The 16171-nt window shown below is 36.6% G+C and overlaps 1 protein-coding gene across 1 annotated transcript in view; it reads right to left on the bottom strand.

Annotated features, from left to right (window-relative positions):
* Positions 1–16171, bottom strand: part of SRFBP1 (serum response factor binding protein 1) — a 62916-nt gene that overhangs the window by 5412 nt on the left and 41333 nt on the right. The window contains exons 5-6 of the mRNA XM_045891526.3: positions 2021–2102; positions 344–1046 (exon numbers count right to left, since the gene is read on the bottom strand). Of these exons, the coding sequence (XP_045747482.1) occupies positions 344–1046; positions 2021–2102 (785 nt within the window). The remainder of the gene's footprint in view (positions 1–343; positions 1047–2020; positions 2103–16171) is intronic.

The following is a 16171-nucleotide window of genomic DNA, read 5'->3' as shown; positions in this document are numbered from 1 at the left end:
AGAAAGTTCTGTTTAAAGAGTAAGATATGAGACATTTTCAAAAGGTTTTCACGAAAAGCAAACTCAAAGTCTGGAAACTTTGACAATCGAAGGGATAAACTGAAATTAGCTAGACAAATTATTTGGCTCCAGGATTGATGCGGCACTGCTGTATGTATATTTGCATATATTATCTGAGTATAAAGTTCGAAAGGGCCAAGTCTAAACACAGGATGTGCTGTATAAACCACATGTACATATGGGAGAGATTCTCTTCTGTCATTGCTAGGATGTGCAGATATTTCATATCTTCAAAAAAATTAAGAACTAATAATTACTTCAGGATAGAAAAAAGTACTCTTACCTTCTAGAGCTTTTAGATCCAGATAAAGAATGGAAAAACACTGACTCAAACTTCCTTGATTCTGTACTTGGCTTGTTTATGTCACTTCTTATACTCTGATGGGTTTCAAGTAGATCTTCCTCAGGTAACACTTTTTGGGGGGGCATTTGTTCCTTAATTGAAGAATGGCAAGTACTTTCCTTCTTTCGTGTCCGTCTGACTTTCCCAATGAAGAAGTCATCACCACTGTCACTATCCTCAGACATGGAGGACTGTTTGTAAAACCTTTCCTCTGTGCTATCATCAAAATACTCCTTTTCTTCTTGTAATTCTTCTCCATCACTGTTACCATCAAGGGAGCTACTGGACTCTTTCCCTTTTTTGGTTTTACTTAAGGTTTTCATTTTTGGGTCAGCAGGTGTCTTCTGGGGCTCAGAAGAAACACCACCAGCCCTTTCAGAAGGCTTTGATGGAGAATTTGGAATGTCTACAGCATTGGGTCCATGTTCCACCTTGGTTCTTTTTTCTTTTGAATTTACTGGTTTCTTTGCCAATATTTTGGCTTCTTTCTCTTTTTGTTCACTGATGATAGTTCCTTCATGCTGTAACTTACTGGCATCATCATTTGAACACAAAGTGTCCTTGGAATGATTTTCTTCTGAAGCACTCTCTGATGATTTAACTTCAACATTTTGTCTTGCATCTTTAAAGGCTTTGACAGCAGCTACAACAGAAAAGCACAGGATCTGTTTCATCATTAAAACAAATATATAAAACATCACCACTTCAGTACAGTATTTCTTAAATTATTTGGAAACACTTAAGAGAACAACCACAATTATGTTAAGTATATATCACTGGTCACAAAAGAACTTCACTGACTTTAAAAACCAGACTTGGAAGAAATGGTCAGAGGTATTCAATTTAAAACTCTTAAAATTAACCATCCTTTCAGGCCCTGGAGCTATGAAAAATAGCAAAAACATCACTGAATACAAATAAAATAAAATGGCAACTTTAATTTCTTTTGCAATAATGTATTGCTATGATTGTGGTGCACTATAAACTGTGTTTTCAGACATAAAAATGAATATATTCTAATCTGTGATAGTAACATTTAATTCTTTAAGCACAGTTTATAATACACACATAAATAAAAATTATGTGACTAAGTGGCAACATCAAAAGTAATACTATGAATTACACCAATATTTAGCAAATTGATTGTATTCAGTATTACCATGAATATATTATATATAAACATAAGTGTATTCATATATTAGAATTTAGGAAAAAATACAGATTTAATTAGACATCAGATAACTTCCAAATTTTCAGGTACCTTCCCACATTTAAAAATATTTGAAGGAGATATTTTTAAAAGGTCCTCAAAACAAACAAACAATTGGGGCGCCTGGGTGGCTCAGTTGGTTAAGCGACTGCCTTCGGCTCAGGTCATGATCCTGGAGTCCCGGGATCGAGTCCCACATCAGGCTACCTGCTCAGCAGGGAGTCTGCTTCTCCCTCTCCTGCTCCCCCCTCTTGTGCTCGCTCTCTCTCACTCTCTCTCTCAAATAAATAAAATCTTTAAAAACAAACAAACAAAAAAAACCCAAAGAAATAAATGAATAGCCATTTATTCAAAATCTTATACATAAGTGCATTTAAGTACATGGCTTAAAAGTATTTAATACATACCTTTCAGCACATCTGTTTTTTTCTTCAGAAGAGGATGCATCGCTAGTCTGGCAACTGCTCTTTCAGTTGCAGTAGAATCAGGCTGCAAATTGAAACAACAAACACAGGAATAGGAACAATATAGTACTATTAAGAAGTGAATAAAAGAAAATGTATCATAATTTTTAAAAATGAGAGTTAGGAAACAGGAATTTGTTAGTATTCTCTAGATAAGTCACCTGGATAATCTATAATAAAGAAAAATAAAACTCAAGATGACAAAATACAACGGCCCCCGAAACAAATAAAATTATTATGTAATCAACTAACAAATCCCTTTGGGGACTTAATATCTTTCCAGAACTCTGGTAGGCATCCTGTGTGTTATTAAAAAAATGCAATATAGCTTCTGCTTTCAAAGAGGTTAAAAGATCTAGATCTTCTTAAAGACTGAATTAATATGAATCAAATAACATGTTAGTGCTAAGCTGGGTGATACAATTTATAACTACTGTAATGTTTGAAATTCCAGTTAATAGAGATGTAAAAACTATCTGATGCTAAATATTTGTATTTTCAAAGTCTAGTATCTCTACTATATTTTCAGAACCTTCTACCACTGCTTGTCTAAGAGCCAACACTTCATAAATATTTGATGATGACTGAGTTGGAACTGATTATATATTTAACATACTTACGAATTTAGAAAATTCATGATTTGGGAAAATTTCCTTAAATATCTTCTATGCGCTGACAACATCCAAATTTCTAACTGCTACTCTAACTTGAGCTCAAGACTCATATATGAACCCAAGAGAATTCTTTCTTTTTTTTTAAGTAGGCTCCATCCCCGGTGTGGAGCCCAACATGGGGCTTGAACTCATGCCCCAGAGATTGAGACCTGAGCTGAGATCAAGAGTTGGATGCTTTACCTACTGAGCCACCCACCAGGCACCCAGAGAATTCTTTGATATCCTTCTCAAACTTACTTCTTCAGTCTTTCCTGTCTTATTATACATAATTCCACTTTTGTTGGTTGCTCAGGACTAAAACTTTAAGAATTCTTCTATCACATTTCTCCTTCCTTCACAGCTCACAATTAGTCCTTTAGCAAATCTTGTGGTTCTAAATGCAAGATATATTCAGGACCATTCACTTCTCACCACTCCTACTCTTAGTACTTTTGACCGAGTCACCAACATGTCTCACCTGCAGCACCAACGTAATACACTCAAACCTGGTCACTTGCTCCCCCACCCCTGAGTTTCCACAGAGCATCACAGTGAGTTTTTAAAAAGGTAGCCAGATCACGCTATGCCACTATCTGTTCTTTAAGCTTTACTGCCTTCTGATGCTTAGGCTATTCCTTTGTAAGCTCTGCTTTCCCTGGAATACTGTACTCCCAAATGTATGCATGACTGACCATCTCTTATTATTCACATATCTGCTCAAATGTTATCTGAACAACACTTCCCATAACTCTTTATTTACTACTTATCACTTAACATTGCATGCCAGCGTAGATATTTTCCCATCTGTGAGGCAGGGGCTCTGTTTTCCTCATTGCTATAGACCTAGGGCTTGGAACAGTAACTGGAAGGAGTCTTCATTCAATAAACATCCCATAAGGCAAATGGATACATTTCATTGTGTGTCAAAATAGAGCTGTGAGCTTCAAATGTCTTTATTTTAAATTTTCTTTCACTGTTAATAGCCCACTATAAAGATTTTCCCCCCCCTAGTAGAACAAACATGAGGACATTAGTAAATGCAAGATGATGGCTCTCTGAAGCTTACTGTGTTTGGAGGACTTATCTAGGCAATGTTACCCTTCTCTAAATTATATCTGTGGTCTAATTACCTTGTGTATTGAATTGAAGAACATCTTCCTAAAATTTATGTCCAACTACAAACTCAGAATGTGACCTTATTTGGAATCAGGGTCTTTGCAGATATAATTAAAAGGTGAATATGCTGGATTAGGGTGGTCCTCAATCTAATATGACCGATGTCCTCATAAGGGAGACATCTGGATAGAGGCACAGAGAGAGGGAAGAAGGCTGAGGAAGAGATTACAGTTATCCTGCCATAGGCCAAGGAAGGCCACAGGCCATGGTTCACACAAGCTGGAAGAAGCAAGGAAGGGTTCTTCCCTAGAAACTTCCGAGGATCTTAGCACTACTGTCACCTTGATTTCAGATTTCTAGCCTCCTGAAACATGACAGGATACAATTTTGTTGTTTTAAAACATCTAGTTTGTGGTACTTTGCTACAGCAGCCTTAGGGTAACTATAAACTTTGATTCTCTTAGGCTCTTAGATATTGCCTCTGTTCAGTCTTGTCCAAGAAATGTAGTCCAGGGGCGCCTGGGTGGCTCAGTCGTTAAGCGTCTGCCTTTGGCTCAGGTCATGATCCTAGGGTCCTGGGATGGAGCCCTGCGTTGGGCTCCCTGCTCAGCGGGAAGCCTGCTTTTCCCTCTCCCACTCCTGCCTGTGTTCCCTCTCTCGCTGTCAAATTAAAAAAAAAAAGAGAGATGAAGTCCATTTGGAGACTATTCATTAAGTACAGTGTTAAGATAACCCATTGTTTCTATATCTTGTTGGGTTTCCTGAAGTCCAATACAGGACTTGTTGCCCATTTTATCTCCCTTGGAGATATATGAGAGAATCTGGGAAGAAAACCTAGTGCTGGTATCCTGAGTCACTCAGCAACAAGATGGGCTGCTGAACGTATAGGTCAAATATGTATGATTTAGTTTTATAGGGTGTATATTAAAAGCTCTAACACAGAACCCCCTGATGAGGGACATGATTTTTCATGCTGAAAAGGCCAACATGATATATGAAAATTGAGAGTCACATCAGAATACTAGAGTCTACATGCTTCCAGAGAAAGAACAAAGTTACCAAAAAAAAAAAAAAAAAAAATCAGGAATCAAAATTGGAGGTCAAAGACAACTGAATAAAAATCTTGTAGGAAAATGATTCCTAAATTAGATAAGAATAAAAATATTTCCCGACATGCAAGGTTTAAAAAAGCTTACATCTCTTGAACCTTTCTCCTTAGAAGGTACTAGCTCCACTAAAATGAAGAAGGATACAAAGAATGAGGAATGTATGGGATAGAAGAAACGGAGATACAGGCAGAAGGCATTCTCAGGATAGTGACAAGGAGAATTAGAATACCTGGTGTATTAAACATCTTTTTTTTTTTTTTACATTTTATTTATTTTTGAGAGAGAGCACGGGCGCATGAGTTGGGGGAGGGGCAAAAGGAGAGGGAGAAGCAGACTCTTCCCTGAGCTCGGAGCTCAACATGGGACTTGATCCCAGGACCCTGAGATCATGACCTGAGCTGAAGTCAGACGCCACCAAATGAGCCACCCACGCATCCCTGGTGTATTAAACATCTTGAGAGGAGACTTCAGTAACCGAAGAGCAGTTTGGTATTACACTAGAGAGAGGACAGGAAACTAACAAGGAAAAATAAACTATAGGAAATAGAAATATTGTGCAGAAAATGAAAAATAATAATCACTCACTACATGACTTGTAGTCAAAATAACAGAATCACTAAATATTCATCTAATCTAAATTTGACCCAAGTGCCTTAGGAGGATGGAAGTGATAAGGAAGGTACATATATGACAGAGGGGCTGGCAGAGGAAAGAGATATAAATTCTTATAAACCACCATAGGAAGTCAATAGTTAATACTTAAAATATACTAATACTGACCTACTGATGTGTGGGGTAAATCCCCTGAAAACCAACTGAAGTTGAAAGTCAGGAAGCACTAACGGAGAACTGTCATTTTCACAAACAAGTCTTGTAGAAGTACTTGATTCTCAAAACTGGTGGTTGGCAAATTGGCTCATGGGCTAGTTCTCACCTGCTGCCTGTTTTTTAAAATAGTTTCAGGAAACACAGTGAAATTCATCCATTTATATACTATCTATAGTTCTACTATGTCACCCGGCAGAGTTGAGTAGTTGTGACAGAGAATGTATGGCCTGCAAAGCCTAAAATATTTATTATATACAGAATTACTTTACAGAAAAAGTGTGACACCTGCTCCAATAATATGCAAGCAGAATCCTTGGTGGGGGTAAACTAAAAAATTAGGAAAAAATAAAAAATAAAGTTTTAGCAGGTTCATGATGTTCTAAAGTTAAATTTGAAACAAAAACAGGCGCACATGGGTGGCTCAGTCGGTTGAGCATCCGACTCTTGGTTTTGGCTCAGGTCATGATACTGGGGTCATGAGATCGAGCCCCGTGTTGGGTTTGGTGCTTCACGTGGAATCTGCTTGAGATTCTCTCCCACTCTCCCTCTACCCCTACCCTTCCTCACACATGCTCTCTAAATAAATAAATAGTCTTAAAAAAAAAAAAAAGAAAAAAAAAAGAAAACACTATCAGGACAGACTTTTGTTGCCAAATCAAAGCAACAAGTAATAGCCTTAAATGCATTGACTGTTTTTCTTGAATGGTGACATACTTTGAGATTCTGGCTTAGTAGAGAAAATGTGGTATTCAGTGAAAAAGCAGGATGTTTTAATTGCCAGGACTTACTTATCTCAGTACACTTAAATGTAAAAACAATGACAACAGAACCAATTAGTTCTGAGAAATATACACACCCCAAGAGCCTACCCTCCCTCCATATTACAAGGGAAAAGAAGAACCTCCAGCAGCAGCTGTTACTCTGTAACTGCTTCTTTCACTGTATTTCCACCCTGTAGCTACTAATAACTCACTTTAGAGATAATCGCAATATATGAACATCTGTATTTGTAAAACAGATAAATTATAAAGTAACTGTTCTAATCAGGAGTTAATTTCACATGTTTTAGATAAGAAGTCATGGGAAATCCAAATATTTGGCTAAATGTGTTCATATAAAATTTTTCAAAAACATACCTACTATTGTTCCAAACCCCTGCTTTGACAACTTGCTAAAAGCTCTGATGAGCTGTGTATTCTTTTTTCCAGAGCTAATTACATCCCACCATCTTAGTTATAACAAGGTTTAGAAGACCACTGATAATACTTGCATGTTGAGTGCTGACTTTAAGTAAAAACTATTTTGTTAAGAATCATTTTATCATCAAGTTTACTTAGCAATGCCCTGGAAGATATCCTGAGTAACTGTGACTCAGTGATCTGACTTCAATAAATTCTATTTTTTTTTAAAAAAGGCCCTAGAGCTCCCTGCTCGGCGGGAGGCCTGCTTCTCCCTCTCCCACTCCCCCCTGCTGTGTTCCCTCTCTCACTGTGTCTCTCGCTGTCAAATAAATAGATAAAATCTTTAAAAAAAAAAAAAAGGCCCTAGAATAGGATTTATAATTCTAAAATTATGTATTACTCTAATAAATGAAGACATTATTATCCTTGGATGTTACATGTCTTCCCCTATAACTGTGCTTTTATATTGCAACCTTCATGGAAGACTTACTTGAAGAGAATATCAGGTTAACTGATTTTTAAAAAGGTCACTGCATTGCCTAACACCAGGGGTGCCATCACAATGGGAGTGTGCAGCATAGAGCTTATGCATCCATATGTAACAGAATCAATACTGTTCAAAGAACATAAAAGGCTTGATTTTATAAGGTATACAGATATATATAATTAAGTAGTTACTAATCAGGTATGATTACTTAATAATTTAATATGAAGAATTATATATGCCACAGCTTTACTTCTGTAATTACATGCAATTTGTATCTTTTTAAAAAACAGTAAATGCCATCAGTAAATAAAAATTTTACTATTCTGTTCAAAGTGTTTTGTTGATAAGAGCACTTACTTCCCCCCAAAGGTTTTTTTTTTTTTTTAAGATTTTTTATTTATTTATTTGAGGGAGAGAGAGCAGAGTGAGCAAGAACACTAATGCGGGAAAAGGCAGAGGGAGATGGAGAAGCAATACCATCAAAAACGATAAAAGGCTTAGGACTAAATACAACAAAGAAAGTGAGAGATCTGTACACTGAAAACTGTAAGACTTTAATGACAGAAATAGAAGAGGACACAAAAAATTAGAAAGATATCTTATGATTATGGATTGGAAAAACTGGCATTGTTAAAATATCCATAGTACCCAAAGCTATGTATAAACTCAGTGTAATCCCTATCAAAATTACAATGGCATTTTTCACAGAAATAAAAAAAAAAATTTCTTCAAATTTGTTGGAACTACAAAAGACCCCAAATAGCCACAGCAATCTTGAGAAAGAACAAAGCTGGTGGCATTATGCTTCCTAATTTCAAACTACAGTACAAAGCTATAGTAATAAGAACAGTATGACACCGTCATTAAAACAGACACACACAGCAATGGAATAGAACTGAGAGCCCAGGAATAAGCAAATGCATATACAGTGAACTGCTGTTTGACAAGAGGGCCAAGAATACCTGAAGGGGGAAAGATAGTCTTTTCAATAAATGGTATTAGAAAAACTGGATATTCACAGGTCAGAGAATGAAACTAGACACATATCTTAACACGATTCATAAAAATTAACTTGAATTGGACTAAAAGACTTAAATATGAGACCTGAAACATAAAACTCCTAGAACACGTAGGGAAAAAAATTCCTTGACATTGGTCTTGTCAATGTTTTTTTGGATGTGACACCAACAGCACAAGCAATAAAAGTAAAAGTAAACAAGTGGGGCTACATCAAACTACAAATTTATTGCAAAACAGAAGACACAATCAACAAAGTGAATAGGCAATCTACAGAATCACAGAAAATATTTGCAAACCGTATCTCAGATAAGGGGCTAATATCCACAATATGGAAGGAACTCATACAACTCAATATCAAATAAATAAAACAAAATAAATATAAAATCTGATTAAAAATGGACGGAGGACTTGAGCAGATATTTTTCAAAAGAAGAAATGGCCAACAGGTACATGAAAAGAAGCGCAACATTACTAATCACTGGGGAAATGTAAATCAAAACCACAATGAGATACCACCTCACACTTGTTAGAATGGCTACTCTCAAAAAAACCAAGAGCTAACAAGTATTGGTGAGTATATGGAGAAAAGGGAGCCCTGGAGCACTGCTGGTGAGAATGCAGACTACTACAGACACTAGGGAAAAAAGATGAGGTTCCTCAACAAATTATAACTAGAGCTACCATATGATCCAGCAATCCCACTTCCAGATATACACCCGAAGCAAACGACATCTCAGAGAGATATTGTGTTCACTGCAGTATTATTCATGATAGCCAAGAGTCCATTGACAAATGAAGTGAATAAAGAAAACATATATATGTACACACACACACACACACACACAATGGAATATTATTTAGCCATGAGAAAGAAGAAAATCTTTCCATCTGCAACATGGATGAATCTGGTAGGCATTACAATGAATGAAAGAAACAGACGGAGAAAGACAAATACTGCATAGTATGACTTATATGTGGAATCTAAAAAAAACAAACTCACAGAGGCAAGAGCAGAATGTTGGTTGCCAGAGACTGGGGTGGTAGAGGAAATGGGAAGATTTCGGTCAAAGGGTACAAATGTTCAGTTAAAAGAAGAGTAAGTTCTAGAGATCTAATATTCAGTATGGTGATTACAGACAACAATACTTTATGATATACTTGAAAGCATCTAAGAGAGTACATCTTAAATGCACTCACCACAAAAAATTATAATTATATATGGTGATGGATGTGATAATTAACCTTATTATGGTTATTTTTCATAATATATATGTGTATCAAACCATCAGGTTGTATAACTTAAACTTACACAATGTTTGTTATATGTCAATTATATCTCAGTAAAGCTAAAAACAAAAAATACAAAAATTTTTACCAAAATATTTAACATTAATATATCAGCATTGTTAGGCAAAAAGCAAAGAAATAGCTTCTCAAATTCTCATTCATTTAGTTGGCAATCTATTTAACAATAATGTGGTCTTTTTTTTTTTTTTTAAGATTTTATTTATTTATTCATGAGAGATAGAGAGAGAGGCAGAGGGAGAAGCAGGCTCCCCGCAGAGCGGGGAGCCCGATGCGGGACTCGATCCCAGGACCCTGGGATCATGACCTGAGCTGAAGGCAGACACTTAACCGACTGAGCCACCCAGGTGTCCCAACAATAATGTGGTCTTATAGATATGTGACAAACCTACTTTGCAGCATAATGATATTTGCAAATACACACTTCAGCATGTCCTTATTGCTTCTAATTTTTATAAACTGGAAATTTTGTTAAAGTTGGCTACCTAACACCATCACCAAATATTTTAGAGCACAACTATTGTTGTTATACTGAAATATGAAAAATGTCAGAGTCATTTAAGAATACTTAAACATTAACAGATAATACAGCATAGAAATGCCATAAAACTCTTGCTTGAGTATGTGAGGGTGCACAAAACACTTAATTTTTTGGCAAAATGAAACTGAACACTGAGGATAAGCCCTGTTATTTTTACATCTGCTACAATAAGGCCTTTGAAGAGGGTCAAAAAGGCATTACCAGAATGTTTGACCTGCAAGAGTTTATTAGAGAAATGAAAAAAAACCAAAAAAAACCCCAAAAACAAAAAAGCAAGACCGAGAGATAGTAAGTGAACTGCCTGAAGTCAGGCAGCTAACGGCAAAGCAACACTAGTTAGAATGCAGAAACTCCTAGAAATTTAAGCCTCTTCCCTTTGCTAACCAGCAATTTTTGCAAATAGAATGCATTGTACAGATCTTCTTAGGATACATCTAGTCTTTCAAACTTATGTTTGATGTTTAATTGCTAGTTGTTTTTAGTTAATTTATATCTGTTCTTGATGGTCAGTTACTAATCTGCAAATCTGAGTAACTTACGATTTGGGGAGTAGAAAAAATATTCTAATGGGGAAAAACTGTTAATGGCATATACATAGTTGCATGCTTTACAAATACTAAGGATTTCAGTTTTCATTCTTCAAAGATAAAAAAAAGGGTACACATGTATTTCTTAAAATGTCTGATTTAAAGAAAGTCTTAGTTAAAAATACCATGTTTTATAAATGACAGCAATCATTTTATTTTTTATTTAGTTTCTTTTTATTCTTATGTTAATCCCCATACATTATTTATTTAGTTTTTTAAAAGAGTTTATTTACTTGAGAGAGAGAGCACGAGCAGGGGGAGAGGCAGAGGCAGAGGGAGAAGCAGACTCCCCGCTGAGTAGGGAGTCCCATGCGGAGCTCGATCCCAGGACCCTCGGATCAAGACCTGAGCCGAAGGCAGATGCTTAACCGACTGCGCCACTCAGGCGCCGCTGACAGCAATCATTTTAATAAACTTTATTTCTCCTAAGTAAACAATGTCAAATTTAACATTTTCAACCTGTTTCTTAACAAAGCAATTTGAAATCATTCAATGCATTTTTTTACTTCAAATTTTAACAAGAGGTAAAGGGAATACAGACCAATGATTTTATCCAATAATTAGACTAACAGTCTTGACTTCATTTCCAGATTACCTAGCTAGCTGGGAACAAAAGCTAGAACTGACAGTCAGGTTTCTGAATCCAGTCTAGTATTCTCAAGTGGTTTCCTTCTAAATTGTTTGAGATAACCTTCTCTCATTTTGTGACTCATCTCCAAGCCCCCCTCTCAAATCTTTTTGGAGAGAAATTAAATATAAGCATAAAAAAGAGGCTTGTAAAGTAAATGGGCAGAGGTCTGAAGCTCCGGCTGTGCTTTGGGTTTCGGCAGCCGTCTGCTGTGTCTACGGTTTGCTTATGTCTCTGGGCAGAGGGTAAGAACTCAAAGAATAAGCAGAGCAGAACCTGTCATGAGACCTTTCAAATTCTTTATTCCTCCTTATTTCACTACTGTCCATCTTCCTTCCTTCCTTTATCCCTCTTTGTATTCACTGATATTTATACTTATATAAACATGTCTAAATAAATGGGAAGGCATGGTCTTACACATAAGGACACAAACACCATCATTTGAGGCTCACAATCTTGCTCTAATTTTAACGGTTAAGACAAATGAACAACTAATTCATCAAAGACAGAATGTGATAAACTTCACCGGAAAGATGAAAAATGTTATGGAGGTTTATAGAAGAAATCTGAGTAGTCATATATCTGAAATTTACATAAACTGATTTTGAAGCTTAAAAGACTAAGTTAATTCTCTATGAACAGTTTTTACACCTGCATGAAAAAAGTTTTCATAATATTAGAGGGTATGAAGGAACCACAGCTTTCCTTATTTAACGTTGACATAATATTTGCCATGGAAAATTCTCAGGAAACTGTGGTTTTCGCACACCTCCAGTTTCTTCCATTTCAAATAAATTAAGTAAAAAGGGGGAAAACACCTCATCTTTTTATGGAAAAATTTTATTTTGGCATATGGGTATTTTTTATGAACACAAGCATTTGGTGTTCAATTCTGAAAAGAATTTTGAGAATGTACATGTGAATACAAACAACAGTCTAAAAATGAAAAAGCTCTCTTACATGCAATGTTCCTTCCTGTGAAAAGCTGCCTACAGCAAACTGACTCTGAGTGACCTGGTAGAGGCAGAATGATGGTAGCAACAGTCTCAATATTTAGACTTAATTTCAATTCTAGGTTTTACCTAAAGATATATTAATGTGTGCATTTATTAAAAACATGTAGGGAGGTAATAAGAAACAGTCCATTCAGTGGGATCAGAAGAATTGTGACAACCTAAGGCTTAGAGTCCACACTGAAGGCAAGGGGAGACGTTTCTGCATCTGTTGAGCTCTTATAATCCCTGAGACACAATGATTCTAAAATGGAGTCTTTAAAATAGGGGACCCAGGGGCACCTGGGTGGCTCAGTCGTTAAGCGTCTGCCTTCAGCTCGGGTCATGATCCCAGGGTCCTGGGATCGAGCCCCGCATCGGGCTCTCTGCTCCTCAGGAAGCCTGCTTCTCCCTCTCCCACTCCCCCTGCTTGTGTTTCCTCTCTCGCTGTGTGTCTCTCTGTCAAGTAAATGAATAAAATCTTTGAAAACAAAACAAAACAAAACAAACAAACAAAAAACATACAGGGGACCCATTCCAGCCTTTTCTTCTAAACTTCTGTTTTGTAGGCAGAGACCAGGGTTTAGACCTTGGGCCTGCTATCTGCTAATGACTGACCATAGGTATATTTTTGACCTTTCTGGGCCTATTTGTCCCAGTTATTATCTTCCCTGAGAAAGCTAACAAAAATAAAGCACCTAATGAGTCGGCAACTGTTAACAGAGGTTAACAAATATTAATTTGCTTCCCCTTATATGGTAGTTGTTTAATATACCTGTCTTTTACTCCCTACTAGATTATATATTCCCCTGGAAAATACTGAGTCTCCTATTCCCTTCATATCTTCCACACTGCCTAGCTGAGTGCTTTGCATGCAACACATGTTTTGAATTGAGAAGTTCCTGAAATCCTGGCACCAGCTGCCTGGAAATGTCAAAATTTTCATTCTTCAACTCCCTAGCTTTAAACTTTCATCATATACATATTAACTGCCTACTTAACCTTTCTAGCCCTTTTCTGCATTTGAAAAATGAAGACACTACTATTACCACACACACACACCACATGTGTGCACATATGTGCAAACAAAGGCTTTCTACATGAGATCATTGTTCTAAGATCAACTGAGATAAGAATGTATATGGAAGAACTGTGTAAGCTGTAAGATATTACATAAATTATTTTGCTCTGCTCTGATCTGATTGTCAGATAGCCTCAAACATACAGAGCTCTATGTAATAGACTTCGTTCCTGTGAGGTTATCTTCCACTGAGCTCATTTCCTACAACACACTGAAGAACAATCAATCCGTTCTACAGAACAACACTGCTGTCTGCCTCATTTTTTAGAGGTTTAATTTATTAACAGGTTTTCAAACAGAAGAGCCTGAATCCAACGGAAGAATACAAAATAGGTGAAATCAAATAGCTTGGGAGGAATGTGAAATGATTTCTTAAGCAGAGCAGTTTCCCTTTGCTTTAAATCCCTCCAGGGTTCCATCAAGAACTTGGATTAAACAACTGTTTCTCCTTCCTCCCTCTCTCCACCTTCCCTTCCTTCCTTGCTTTTGTTTAGAGGAAGGTATAAACAAAGCAGAAATGTAATCAGGTTTCACTTGACCCTTGACAGTGAGATCCTAGACTTCTTTTTTTTTTAAAGATTTTTATTTATTTATTTATTTGAAAAAGAGAAAGAGAGACAGCGTGGGCCAGAGAGAGTGACAGCAGGAGGAGTGGGAGAGGCAGAGGGAGAAGCAGGCTCCCTGCTCAGCGGGGCTGGATCCCAGAACCCTGGATCATGACCTGAGCCAAAGGCAGCTGCTTAACCAGATGAGCTACCTAGTCGCTCCAAGATCCTAAACTTTTTATCTGAATTCGTATTAAAAATCTCATGACCATGGGGGCACCTGGGTGGCTCAGTCAGTTAAGCGTCCAACTCAATTTCGGCTCAGATCATGATCTCAGGGTTGTGAGATCCAGCCCTTCAGGCTCTGTGCTTAGTGGGGAGTCTGCTTGTCTCTCTTCTCCCCTTGCCCCCCACTGCCTCTCGGGCCCCTGCTCATGCACACGTACAACTCTTTCTCTAAAATAAACAAATTAAAAAAAATTTCAGGACTACAAATCTTGTCATATGCAAATGAATTTACTAATACAAAATAACAATGATAAGCTAATATAGATGTTTGCTGCCTCCCTTTTTTGGAGAAGTGACACTTTCACACACTGGAAAGTTGAAGGAAGGGTTGTAAATGGAAGAGGATACCCTAAAAAACTGATTTTATAAATATTACACATACACTAATATTAATCTTCCAAAGTGAAAACAATCTGGCAGAGAAGATGCTTTTTACTTTCACCATAAATTAAACATTAATGAATACTTTTAGAATTTAGCAACCAGAAAGCTCAGAAAACTTACTCTGGAAAAATGATTATTTTTTTTAAACTTTCAAGAGAAAACAAAACAAAAAAATTCTGTAACATTTTTATTCAGTTACCATTATTCTATTTAACATGTCATTATTTTGTCTGAGATAGACCAAACCACAGCTTAAAACTATATTTTTTCCTCTCTTTATGAAAAAAATCCTAAGAAATAAGAATATTTACTGTAAAATTATTCTAGTACAAAATAAAGAGACTGTTGTAAAATCTTGTTCATGGATTTAGTGTTGCTTTTCTCATCAGGACAATGGCACCAACAAGTTTTCCCTCCCCTCAAACAAATAAAAACCTTTCATATTCTGGCTTTCTTAAAATGCTTTAAAATCTAACGTCTCATATCACTTGTAGAAAAGTCAGTGCTAGTCTCAAAGAATCAAAGCATTCTTTCCTGAGGGCTGGAATAGGCAAACTGACATCTACAGCTGGAGATTCTACATAAGGCTCTGGGTAATCAATAAAACAAGTAGGCAGAAAATCAGTAAGGATATAAATCACCTGAACAGCACCAACAACTAACGTGACCTACTTGACATTTTTAGGATACTGATCCCAAGAGAAAACATACTGTTTTCAAGTGCATATGAAATATTACCAAGATAAGCCATTCTGGACCATAACAGAAATAAAAATCATAAAAAGGCTGCTCATGGATCATAAAGGAAACAATAATGAAAACATACCTAGAAGACCCTTCAACTGTTCAGAAATTAAACAATATACTTCTAACTAAACCATAGGTCAAAGATGAAGTTTCAAGGGAAATTTAGAACATTGTGAACTCAAAGCAAATGAGAATACAACCCATCAAATTTAAGGGCACAGCTAAAGGAGTGCTTACATAAGGCAACTTTGTAACACTAAATGCTTGTTAGAAAATAAGAAAGCTCTAAAATCAGTAACTGAAGCTTCCACATTAAGAAACGAGAAAAAGAGCAAAGTGGACATAAAGGCAAGAAACAAGAAATAATACACATTAGAGCAAATGCCAATGAAAGTGAGAACAGAAAAGCAACACAGAAACATCCATTAATCCAAAATATGCTCTCAGGTTGGAACTGTCTTACGTAGACATTAGCAAATTGGACGGAAATGAAAAAGGGGAAATAGTAGGAGCAGGAGAACTGGGTAGAAGTCCCAACTGTGCCATATAACAGTGGTATAGCTCTACTCAGTTCACTTCATTCTTTCTGACCTACAGTTTCC

This window comes from Mirounga angustirostris, unplaced genomic scaffold (genome assembly GCF_029215605.1).
Source record: "Mirounga angustirostris isolate CCGP_5_RB_7025 unplaced genomic scaffold, mMirAng1.0.hap1 SCAF_7, whole genome shotgun sequence".
NCBI lineage: Eukaryota > Metazoa > Chordata > Mammalia > Carnivora > Phocidae > Mirounga > Mirounga angustirostris.
Note: the sequence above shows the minus strand (reverse complement) of the source record. Positions and strands in the feature narration are given on the sequence as shown.